This window comes from Acomys russatus, chromosome 17 (assembly GCF_903995435.1).
Source record: "Acomys russatus chromosome 17, mAcoRus1.1, whole genome shotgun sequence".
NCBI lineage: Eukaryota > Metazoa > Chordata > Mammalia > Rodentia > Muridae > Acomys > Acomys russatus.
In genome coordinates, this window is record NC_067153.1 from 12,695,961 (window position 1) to 12,708,725 (window position 12,765).

At 46.5% G+C, this 12,765-nt stretch overlaps 1 protein-coding gene across 1 annotated transcript in view; it reads left to right on the forward strand.

Moving 5' to 3' along the window:
- The window catches only part of Col22a1 (collagen type XXII alpha 1 chain), a 217,055-nt gene that overhangs the window by 58,824 nt on the left and 145,466 nt on the right, over nucleotides 1-12,765 (forward strand). The window contains exons 12-17 of the mRNA XM_051159567.1: nucleotides 187-240; nucleotides 402-455; nucleotides 1,427-1,480; nucleotides 1,898-1,942; nucleotides 8,877-8,930; nucleotides 10,234-10,278. Coding sequence (XP_051015524.1) covers nucleotides 187-240; nucleotides 402-455; nucleotides 1,427-1,480; nucleotides 1,898-1,942; nucleotides 8,877-8,930; nucleotides 10,234-10,278 — 306 coding nt within the window. The remainder of the gene's footprint in view (nucleotides 1-186; nucleotides 241-401; nucleotides 456-1,426; nucleotides 1,481-1,897; nucleotides 1,943-8,876; nucleotides 8,931-10,233; nucleotides 10,279-12,765) is intronic.

Consider the following 12,765-nt stretch of genomic DNA (forward strand, 5'->3'; position numbering starts at 1 on the left):
AGGTTATTTAGGTAAAGATGGCATGGAGGACCTTTGCCAACAGAGCATACTTATAGCTACAGGAGCACTTATGGTAAAGGAGCCTGTTTTCTTGGTCTAGCCCCTTCCTCCTTTCTGATGCTTTCTCTACTACTCCATTGCTATCTTTATCCTGTACCAATTGGTATTCTCTCTGTCTCTCTCTAGGGATCCCTGGGCCCACCTGGGCCCCCTGGAAGAGATGGCAGTAAAGGCATAAGAGTAAGTTCTGTTCTCACCACTCAGCTCTTCATTACTGTAGTCACCTCCTCCTGATGAGTTCTGAACTGTGGGGAATACATATCCAGGCATCATGCAGCTGCCTGGTGTGCCTGGGTGTGCATTGTGCCAGCTGTGACCATCCCTGTGTTGATTTTGTGCAGGGGCAGCCAGGAGAGCTGGGAGAACCAGGCTTGCCTGGAGAGGTGGGCATGCGGGTAAGTGTTGCTGAGAGCTGTTTATGTTCTCCGGGTACCGGCAGTTCTTGTGTTGCAAAACCAGTTGCTTTAAGAATTGATGAGGTGCTTGGGTGGGTTCATGCCTACTTCTCATGCAACTCCATACATATGGACACGTGTCTACACATATGTGATTCCTCCTACATCCTTACAAAAATGGGTGATACAGTTGAAAAAATTATTTTCTATAGCAGCAGAGACTTGGGGGGTCATTATCTTCCATTGGTGTCTAGTAGCCAGTAATTTGGGTGCCACTATAATGTATATATTTATGACCCAAGCATCCTTTCTCATTTCCTTTGTTTTCAACTAAAATCAGTGAAGCACTAAGGCATGTAGGTGTGTATGTGCGTGTGTGTGTGTGTGTGTGTGTGTGTGTGTGTGTGTGTGTGTGATATGTACTGAATTTTTTTTCTGTATGGTTTACATAAGTTGGGATAGCTTCGAAAGAAGAAATGCTCAAAATTTTTTATTCTAGTAGATTTCTAATAGAGATGTACAAATGTTCTGTCTTCCAACTGGAAGTTTCTGGACAGCCAGGCTATGCATAGAATTCTGGTAGATTGTCAGGACACATCCACACCAATCAATTGCACAGATTTGGGAGCCCTAAGTCTGTCTGGATCAGATGCTGAGAAGGTTGGGACTTGGGGCAAAGGGAAGTAGGACTGTCACATGTGGGTTCACAGTGGCTCAGAGGCAGCACCATTAGCCTTTCCTTGAAGTTCAACATGCCTGGGTGTGGTTATGGCTTCAGTAGGCATCAGGTGGAAGGACCAGCTATAGGTGATGAGGCGACATCAAGGCGTGTTGACTGGGGAACCCTTACACATGCAATGTGGGTAGCATGCACAATGTAGGAAGCACTGTGTCATTCTAAAAAGAACATTGGCAGAGAGGCTCTTGTCTTATTTTTCATCTCATCCTTCTCTGTGGACTCTCTTCTGCAGGGGCCTCAGGGACCTCCTGGACTACCAGGACCTGCTGGGCATGTTGGTGCTCCAGTAAGTAAAGACTTGTCTGGGAGATGGCTCTGTTGCTCTTTGCAGGTGACAGGAGCTGGCTCTCCAGCCAGTCTTTCACCTCAATCTTCACAATAAGTGCTTGCTGATTGATGGTAAGGGAAATTTAGTTACTCTTAGAGTAGAAATTCTTAAATGTGATGGTACTCATGTGTCACCAGGGGAACAAGTTTAAATGCACATCCCTGGGGTCCCTTACCCTAATAAAGCAGAATAGAACCTGGGAGTGTCTGACACCAATATCATCTGCATAACCATCCACTCCTGGAAGGAAGGGTTAGGAATCTGGAGAATTCCCAGCCCCCTTACAGGCCTAGACAATGCTGTACAGAGTTCAGAGTGTCCTTTTGAAGAGGTGAACCACGTGCAGGTATATCATTACTCTTTTTTTTCCCCTAGGGTCTTCAAGGAGAACGAGGTGAACGGGGACCTCCAGGAGAAAAGGTATTTATAATCTATACTGGCCAATTATTTCTACTTCCACAGAGAAGAGAGAGAGAGAGAGAATGCTGGGGAATCGTCATTTAGTACATGTGTATGTGTGCATGTGTACATATGTATGTGTGTGTATATGTGTGTGTGTGTATGTGTGTGTGTGTGTTTATATGTGCCCATGTGTATGGCAGGTGTGCATGTGCTAGCTCATTTCATTTCCTGAAAACAAACAGAAGGCCAGAAACTTGGTGCTACGGCCTCAGTCCTCTTGCCCAGGGAGAGCTAAGAGGTTCCAGGCCAAAGATCCCTGGATTAGAACTCAAAAGGTCCAGCTTGTGCCAGGGACTCACAGTTTATATGGAAACTTATATAATTCTTAGCTCTCATTTGTTCCTTCCATCTGTGTAATACCATATCTGTTCTGAGATCCTCTGGAAGCCAAGGGCTGCAAGTCTCCCTCCTCACACAGTGGCTGGTAATAGTTCATAGCCTTGCTCTCTGGCCCATGCTTCAGTTTTCTAAGACTTGGACAAGGGCTTTTTTGAGCTGGGACTTATCTCCTTCCCTCAGGCAGGTCCTGACACTCTGGGAGGCTGCACTGTCTCTTCAGTCCTGCAAGGAATATTTTCATTAAGTAGTATAGTTTTATTTCATGCCACTTAGAATGTAGTGAAAATTACTTTTCAGTCTCTCCATCCTTGTAAATTCACAGCCCAGATGCTGGCGTAACCCTATAGACTTCCTCATATGTGCCTAGTTCTTGAACACAGTCACATAAGATGTGCTTGCCTATGACCCATTGTTTCTGTTTGTCTTTGCTATAAAAAGGCAGGAACATTTAAAAAGATTTATTTTTACTTTTATGAGCACCTGCTTGCACGTATGTAGTGCATGGTATGCATGCCCAGTGCCTGCAGGATCCAGGAAAGGGTGTGTGGTTCTTGGAACTGGAGTTACATATGATTGTGAGCTACCATGTGGGTGCTAGGAAGAAAACTTGGGTCCTCTGCAGGAGTAGCCAGTGCTCTTAACTCGGAAGTTACCTCTCCAGCCTAAAGGCTACTGATTTTATTGTTGTAATTTTTATACCTGCCACTTTGCTGAACATGCTCATCATCTGTAGGAGTTTTCTGGAGGAATGTTCAGAGTCTTTTATGTGTAGAATCATATCATCTGCAAATAAGTGTACCATGGCTTCTGTCACCCTGGCTCCATGCAGGGTGCCTTGGGACTAGCTGGACTCTTCTCTGGACATCCGTATCCCTAACTTGAACATGTTGAATTGGGCTCCTTTCCAGCTCTTATATTTGATGTGTACTTAAAATAGCATATGTTCTCAGGAACCGTTCTGATTTCTTACATCAACAGGAAGAAAGTTTCCATCTTCTCCTGTGAGACAGGTCCTTCCATCTGCTGGGCTTCACCCCAGCATGTGGTGGCTGTGAACCCAGCTCCCCTCCATGTCTGTGGTATCCGACAGCCCTAAGAGTGTGTTTTCAATCATTGGGAGACAGACCTTACTTCAGAGTTATCAGGTGTCTGAGGATACAATGAAGTCCCTGGAGTACAAGGAGGCCTCTGTGGTCAAGAGACAGAGAAGGTCAAGTGGATTGTTCAGGCTGCTGGGCGTGTGTAGGGGGTTATCAATTTATACGATATATCTACCACGGAGCAGAGGGGAGCAAGCCCATTCACAATACTGATGGTTGCATGCTCTGAGCCCTGGTGCTACCCAGAAGGCCCTATCTAGACAATCGTACGTGGCTGTAGAACCTGAGATTCTGTGATTCTGCAAGTGTTCCACACTGGCAGGGTGGCTCAAGATGAGGTAGGCCTGGTGAAATGATTTGTGTCCCAGCTTTGGAGTCAGGTGATCTGGGCTGTGGTATATCTGTGAGCCTGAGTTCTTGGGTGAGGTTTTAACTTCTGAGACCTCAAGCTCTAATTTATCCACCAGGAATAACACTGCCTGTTTCAGGAAATAGCAATGAGGTTAAAAGAATCATGACAGTACAGGAGTTGGCATATGGGAGATGGATGCTCCGCAGATGCTTAAGGAAACTGATGTTTTATGGGCCTGACACCAAGGCCCATCCTGTGATGTGAGGTACTCCTGTGTTCTGGATGCTCACTCTGATACTGCCTCATACAAAGTTATCATCAGCCAGTCCATCACCCTCCATGGGCAGTGATCTTCAGAGTTGGCGTGCTGTGACATGTTTTCCTCCTCTGAAGGCATCCTTTGACTGCCACGCATATAGAAGTACATTCCTTGGGTCATTGGGTCCACATTTATGGGAAAGCTATCCAGAACCTTGAAATCTCAGGCATCAGATGCTGACAAACCCCCAGAGTTTGCCCTCAAGGATCTCTAGGTTGGGTCACTTTTAGAACTGGATTGCTCTTAGAACCCAGAGGGGGACAGTCCTCTAGTAGTGTCCCCTGGGAGAGGCATCATTGGCTTGAAGGTGCCTAGATGGTGTGGGGAGCCTGTACAATGCTTAGTTCCCAGGACTCCTGTCTTCTCCCCTCCGTGGAGACTGGCTTTCCTCAGAGCACAGGATGAGGACCTAGCATCCCCTGCTGGGTGACCATGATACCTTGGTCAAGTAGAAGGTACCTGGAGACACAGTGTGGTAAGATTACAGCAAGCAGGAGGTCTCTGTGCTTCTGGACTGATTGCTGGTTACTGCATTGGAGTCAGTGGGTACCACACACCTGTCAGTTCATTGAGCTGAATCATCGAGTGTGGGAGTGGCGGAGTCCATTCTGCTACAAATGGGATGATTGTCCTCTGTGCTGTCAGACATTGAGAGTGGCAGCCAGTGGACTGCTTGAGAGTCCGCGCATTTTGCTGACTGGACTATGACTCGGAATCTCACGACATCTCCATTTGGTTTCTGAGGCTGTGTTTCCTTCACTGCATGTGGTGTGGCTCTTCCTATGTTTACATGATGCTTAAGTGGGTTGGTTCTCACTTCAGCAAGTGACCCTTCATTTGATTAAAACACAGATCCCTACTAAATTAAGGATATGGGAAACAGAGACCACACAGACACGTCCCTATTTGCATTGCAGCGGTGTATTTTTTGTCTACAAAGTCCAGGCTCAAGAATGATGTGGCTGAGTTATAGGAAAAATAATCACAAAAACCTGTTAAGACTCTTATTAAAAGTTTTAAGCAAGTTTGCAGTTTTGTCCTGAGCTGAACTAAAAGCTTACTTTGCTGTGTGTGGACCCTGGCAGCACCTTGGGGCACATCAGTTAGGGCTTTCATAATGCAACTGAATTATTTCATTTTCATGTTTCATTATCTCAACATGAGGAGGGATCTGAGGCTAGAGATGGAGATGGCTGTGGGACATCCAGGATTAGAACTCAGTGCTCCACGTTCCCTGCTTCCCTTTGTTCTTGGCTTTGCTCTCCCATGCTGCTCCCCTTGCATAGCCCCTGTGACCTGCCCCCTGGCCCCCTCATTCCGTGTAGCGCCTCTGCATTTTGCTTAGCTGATGCTTAATTTATTCATCCTGCCAGCCAGTCATTGTTCTGATCACGATATATTAGGATGATTAATTTCCACGGATTGAGAGAAATCACTTGCTTTCCATGTGTAGGTGGGGAAACAGAGCCACAGAGAAGCTAAGTGCTTGATGTGTGTTCATGCAGTGTTGTGGAAGTGGGGAGCAGGGCTTGGGTCTGCCTTGTGAGACTCACGACTGTCAGTTCACCCAGAACCTGGACCTCTTAGTCTTTACCAAGGCCGTCTATTCTTGTGTACAGTGCTGTAGCCAGTGCAGCGTATGGAGTGCAGCAGAGCACGGGGCAGAAAGCCTTTTGGTGGTGTGTGGCCTCAGCCGACCCACTGTTTTATTCTGCCTTAGTTCAGCTGGCATCTCCCTGGCATCTCAGCTCCAGACTGTTTTGTATGCAATGCAATGGTTTTCTGTCTCTGTCTCTCTATCTCTGTCTCTGTCTCTCTCTCCTTTTTTCTCTTTCTTCTTTCTGTGTTTCTTTTTTTCTACTTACCATTGTCATAGTACCTTACTATTCCTATTTGTCTGATCCATCTGTCTCTCACGTCCCTTTCCTCTATATAGCCTGGTTTTCTCAGCCTCTCTATTCTCTTTCTTTTCCCCTTTTCTCTCTCCCATGCTCCATGCATCTTGTCCTGTGTATTTCCTTAGCCCTATGTCTTATCTCTGTATCTGTGTATGTCTGTATGTCTCTATGTTTCTTTGGCTCAGTCCTCAGTCTTCTTCTTACTCTGTCTCTTTGTCTCTGCCACTCTCTCTTAAGATCTTTTGCTGTTGTCCTTTTCTTGACGTGTCCGTGTCTCTGTACCCCCCCCCCATAGCCCCTCCCCCTGACCTCCTTCTTGTCTTTGACTTGTCCTCTACCTCAGTGTCTGGCTATCTTATCTCATGTCTTTCAGCCTCCTCCTCCTCCCCCACTTTCTTCATCTGTCCTCTCATGTACTTGTTGCCTGGGGCATCTGTGGTTGAGATGAGATGCAGACTACTTAGCTCTACTGAGCTGCCGAGACCCAGGTGTCCAGCCAGGTCCTGCCTGTCTTCGAGCTACATCTGGGAGAACTCTGGGCTCTGGACTTTCTTCAGCCTGATCTTCAGATGTGAAGACATTATAAATAGAGGGCTGGGACATAGGTAGAGCCTTCTGCTTTGAGACAGAAATTGTAGATCCCTGCCTGGTCATCAGTCCCACCCTTGCCCTTAGTACTGGGGAGGGCCCAAGTGGCCAGGTGATATTTATCATGGAGAGCATTCTGCACTGGAAGTCAGTAGTTCCTGCTTTTTTTCCTGTTTCCATCACATGGTTCTGTGCTTGGGACTTTAAACACAGGCATACCCTAGCTAGAGAGGAGGGGGTGAGGCCCATGGGCACTAACACTCTGATAACTCATTCAACCTAGGCATCAAGGCAGCTCAGCATGTTGCTCTGGGACCCTACCCAGGCCCCTGCGTTAGTGGAAATAGGATGAGGATTTAGGGTCAGGAAGTCCCAGAATTGCTTCCACTTCCACATATTTAGCTTGATCAAATAGCTTCTAAACTCTGAGCCTTGGTTTTCTCATTTGTCTGTTCTCAAATCTGCCAACATCACAAGGGTTAGGAAGGAGCTATTGCATAATAACAAATGCAGAAACCACAGGCAGAGAGAAAATATGCAGACATTACTTCTGCCCATGGCCTGAGCTTCCTAAGATGTGGAGGCTTTGTAACAGAATTTCCACATAGCATTTTAAAGTAGAAATCAAATCAATGCTCAACACATGCCAAATAATTTCTAGAAGATAGAAAACACCTGTGATGTAACATTTGTATTGGTGCAAATGAAAAGAAATTAGCCTGGTGCAAAAGCTAGCTTACTGGAACACCCTCAAAGTTCAAGGCAATAGGTTTGCGGGGCACTGGGGTAGCTGCAAGTGATGAACTAGGGTGTAGCACTTGGGAAGCTCCACCATCTCTCCTACTTCACAAAGGCAGGAAAAGCATCAGTGTTTGTGTTCGCCTCCCCATTCCCCCCACCCCCCAGCCTGCCCTGCCCCTGCCAGGAGAGGAGCATTCCTCAGTTAGCCAACAGTCCTCAGAGCAGTGGGGCAGCCTTCTCCTGGAGAAAGCCCCTTCTGTCCTGCAGTCACAGAGGTAGGCTGTGGCCACCAGAGGTCACCAGAATTGAGTTCCTTAGCAGCTTCAGAGACCAGCACCAATCTTCACTCTCATGTCCAAAGCCAACTTCTTGAAGGAAGGAGGTACCAGTGTTAAGGAAACAAAACAAAAACAAACAAAACCAATGAAAGAAAATAAAGTACGATTTGGAAAATAAAGCCATAGGGAAACAGGAGAGTCCAGAGTAATCTTCATGTGTTTCTGCAACTTAGTGTCACCTGGAGCTGTACCATGAGATTCTAGGCTGGGCCTGTGGGGACACAACAGTGTGGAGAATGGGCCAGCCTGTAAATAGAATAATAAATCCAAATTGAATTAGGGGAGATGAGGCAGAGGAAAACGAGCGAACCCTGGAGCAGAATAGGGCATCTAATTAGCTGAAGAGGTCAAGGAAGTGAATTGAAGCTGAGCCTTAAGGGAGCTGGGCAACCAGCGGAAACAAAAGCTAGTGGACATGGGAAAGAAGGAAGCCATGCCAGCTGAGGTACGCCGAGAAGATCCTTATATTAGCACTTAATGACCATGGTAGAGTGTCTTCTTTCTTCTCTCACCTGAACCCTCACAGGTCTTCTGGGTGGTGACTCCAGGTGAGGATACCAGGCACCAGGACACTCATATAGGGAACACGTTGATTTCCATGGACTGCAGCTAAAGGAAGCCAGCAGGAGGCAGAGAGAAGGATGGCACATCTCACTGATTCATCAGTGTCTCGGGGGAGGGATTATTATTCCCACAAAGTACAGGGAGGTACTAGATGGACTAAGAGATTCCAATCCACTGCACATAGATATGAGCAGGTGGGGGTGGGGATTAGATAGATGGGTGGATGCAGGCTTCTGTTGGCTGGAGGTCAGTTCTTAGGTCTATTCTAAAGGCTGGGAGCCTGGTGGATGAGTGGAAAATACACACAGCGTGCCTGACATTTTACCAACTATGCTACAAATACCGCATATCTATTTCTTTTACTCACATAGAGCTCCACATGATGAGAGTATACTACCACTGGGTCACACAAGGATAGTGAGGTTCACTGATGAGCTTTGGCCCAATAACGCCTTTTTCATCCGTCCTTGAGCTATCCTGTGTGATGAGCTCAGCTCTCCTGTATATGGAGGAGCCTGATGGAGAGCGGGAATCTGAGCATGCTTAGAGACTCAGGACCCAGATTGTCCTTCCTTTCTGTGACAGTGACCACAGGGTGTCCAGTCAGCTGTTTCTTGTTCATTCTTCATTTTTTCATTTGCCTTCTTTGCCAGGGGGAGCGAGGCCTGGATGGATTCCCTGGGAAGCCTGGAGAGAGCGGAGCTCAGGTAGGTGGGTGCTGGGGCTGGTAGGCCATAGTCCTTGTGACAGGAGTGAATGAACCTCAGTACCAACCTCAGCTTTTTTCCTGCTCAGTGGGGGCAACATTAGTGCAGGGCCCAGGACCTCAACTGTGTTGATTCTGTAAACTGCAGGGACTCCAATCATCACACTGCTATGCCTCCATTCTACCTTGGGTAATAAGATACATTGTCATAGTGTAAAGCCCTTGGGTGATGTGCATATCTTGAGGGGTGAGCATTCAGGGGTACTGCTTGCAACACACCTCCAGAAGAACTGATTAGAAGCAGCCCAAATGCTCAGCAAGAAGAATGGGTTGAATACAGCAGGCTGCCCTGATGTAGATGAAGGAGGCGGGGCCATGTATAGTAGGATGTATTGATATGGATGAAGGAGATGGAAGTGTGGAATCCATGAAGAGATCCTGACTGTACTGTCCTGGACCCAGGGATCATTCATGAGAAGGTGCATCTGTGGCTTAGGCTCTGGGAGGATAAACTGGAAAGTGGAGACTGCTGAGCAGAAGGATGTGAGAGTGCGGGGCACAGATGGCTACATTTCGGTGGACTACAATAAATTCTCTTTTCATTCCATCTCCTGGTGGATGGCCACGGCTAGTCCAGCTCTCCTGCGAGTCCTTTCACTTCCTGAGGAGCATACCACAGGAGCAGAAAGAGCAGGTCTAGGTCTTGCCTCCCTTCCCTCGTGGCTGGTGTGCAGGTTTACTCTTTCCTGTGGGCCTCTGTCAGAAGGAACCACTATGTGAGGACCTGAAGAACAGTAGCCGTATGTCTATGTCTTTGGCATCTCATTTGCTACCTTTCTGGGCCTCAGTTTCCCCGTGGCAGCTTTCTAGTCCTGGCCTAAGTATAGGCCAACTCTCTCACCACCCAGACCCAGGACCTCTAAGCATTTTCAAAGGACTCCATCAGACTCTGTCCTCTGCCATCTGGCCCAAGGCAAATCTAGGTTGTTTATGCCTCTGGCTTGTGAAGTCTTTTCTATGCCACCCCCATCTTCACACAAAAGGTGCCAGGCCTCCTGTGCTTTCTCCACTGTGGTGTCCTGTTACAATACCACCATGATCCCAAAAATGGCAACATGGCGATGCAGGATTTAGATTTCCAGAAGAAAGGAAGCTAGCTGGGAAGCCTGCTGTCAGGGAACCTGGGCTTCTGAGGAGAACCCAACCCCTGTTCAAGCTACACTTTCCTCAGTGCCCCACTTCTACACTCATCTCTGTACACCCCTGGGACCTGCCATAATCCACCTTTGCTTATTTTCCTCCAGGGAAGACCTGGACCTCCTGGTGCAGCAGGGCTGCAGGGAGAGAAGGTAAGCAAGCAGGAACCTGGGGGGAGGGGCACACTGAGCTCCAGGAAGAGGGTGCGCACAGAGGAGGCTCACAGAGCGGTGAGAACTCCCAAGTCATTTCTTCCTGTTGTGTTTGAGTTGTTTTCCTAACTCAATAATACATGCCCATGAAAAATAAATCCCAAACGAAAACACTACATAATATCCAGATATACTCAAACCTTTTGCTGTTTAAAATGGTGTGTGGACTAAGGAATGCCACGAAGAAGTAAAAATAATCATCTTAAAACGCCTTTGTACTACTTCATACTCTTCTGTCTTTGTTTCTCTCTTCCTGACTGTGTTACAAATGGTTTGTGTCATTTCTGAAAACCCTAGCCACCGGTATCCCTTTACACCGGCTTAGCTCAGTAAATGCAGTCCTTAGAACTTTGTGCCTCAGCTGAAAGGGCTGCAGGTAAGGTTCTTTCCAGGATGTGCAGTGGCGATGAAGATGAGTGCAAAGAGAATAACCTGGCCAAGCATTGCAGTCTGAAAGCAAAAGTGAAGGGCGTGGGTGTGGGTTTGGTTCCCCAGAGGGAAGGATGATGGCTACACTTGTGGGACTACCATAGAGGGTATTCTTACCGAAGCCTAGAGGGACTTTGAAGAAATCAGACAGTGGCCCAGACAGCAGTGGATGAAAAGTCTGGTGTGGGGTTGGACGCAGTGTAGTGGTGCTGTGGTTGCCTGGTTGCCTTGGAGCAACCTTGCGTCATCTCTGCTTCTCACAGTGACTCTAGCAGGAGGCAGGTAGTCTTCTTGGGGCAGACAGGTTCTCTGCAAATAGTTAAAGTGAAAGAAGGGGTTTCCTGGAATGCTTTGCAGAAGCACCTGGTGTGTGCAGTTAGCATGGCAAATCAATTCGTGAGTCAATCAATAGAAAGTAGGGGCAAAAAGCCTCCAGTGAGGGACAGGACTGCACAAGGGTACCCCTGTTGCTCAACTCTGCTTTATTTCCAGCTGAGTTAACTTTTCTCCTCTGCTGGGGTGGTTTGTTTTGTTTACAATTGAGATTTATATTGCTGTATTTTTCCAGGATTAGGATTTTAATATACTCTTACAAGAATGTAATATCCTAGAATAAATTACTTGTTCAAGTCAGTATGACTGAACGATGCTTGTTGTGCAAGCCTGTTTTGTGTGTGTGTGTGTGTGTGTGTGTGTGTGTGTGTGTGTGTGTGTGTGTGTGTGTGTGTGTGTGTGTGTTGCCTGAGTTATCACTTCTCATGGCAAATGTAAAGGTGGAAGTCCAGGTCACAGGTCATCACATTACTTGGGGCATTCATAGAGAAAATTACAAATCAGCCAGGCTCAAATGGTCTAGTGCCTCTCATCTCATTATGAGAGAGTAAATTTAAGATTTTAAGACCTTCGCACGCCTTTAATCCCAGCACTCGGGAGGCAGAGGCAGGTGGATCGCTGTGAGTTCGAGGCCAGCCTGGTCTACAAAGTGAGTCCAGGACAGCCAAGGCTACACAGAGAAACCCTGTCTCGAAAAACAAAAACAAAAACAAAAAACAAACAAACAAAAAAAGATTTTAAGACCTTTACTGTCTCACAATCATTGAGAAACCAATTGGAACCATAGTGATGAGCTTTTTACAGATAAAGAGACAGAGACACAGAGACTAGTAATATTATTTTGCCCAGGACCTGACAATAAATTTTATTAAATCCACATGACCATCCAAGATGCTCTGTAATACATGTCAGAGAATCTTAGGTTGTGTTGAAAATTGTACTAGGTCATCTCCACTGTATCAGTCATTTATTACCATATAACAAATTACTCCAATCCCTCCTAGCGTAACAGCAAGCATACAAGATTTCATGGTATTTCACAGCAATAATCTAGACATACATATTGTCCTAGCTTAAGAGGTCTCCTGGGATGGGCTCTGGTTCTGTGAAGGGCCCCCTGGGGCTGTAGAATCTACTCCCATAGTTGCGTATGTGGTCATTGGTGGACCCAGTTCCTCTCTTTTTGGGTTACATGGCTTCTCCACAGTCTGTTCACAGTGGAGATTCCTTCCCAGAGCACATGGCCTGAATAAAGTGAAATGAATAACAACCAATGTACCCAGTAGAAGCCACAGCCCTTCTTAGAATCTCAATATGGAAATTACATGACATCCTTCTGTTCCTGCTATTGGACACTTAGAAACCATGATACTGTGAAGATCCCTGCACTGTGTACGAATATTTGAATGTAGGGGTCCTCCTAGAGGTTAGTTGCCCCAGGAGCTAAATCAATCACTAACAAAATGGATCATTTCATATGATTGAAAATATGACTTTAGAAAAGATTTGAATATATTCACTATTAAATTCTTGACCTTGAACAATCTGCATTTCTGTGCTTCAGTTTTTCACCTCTAAGAGAGAAAAAAAATGTTAACTCAGAAACAGACTTCATCTGTATCAGGTCCTTAGAGAATGGCATGGCCAATAGAAACTGCCCAATAA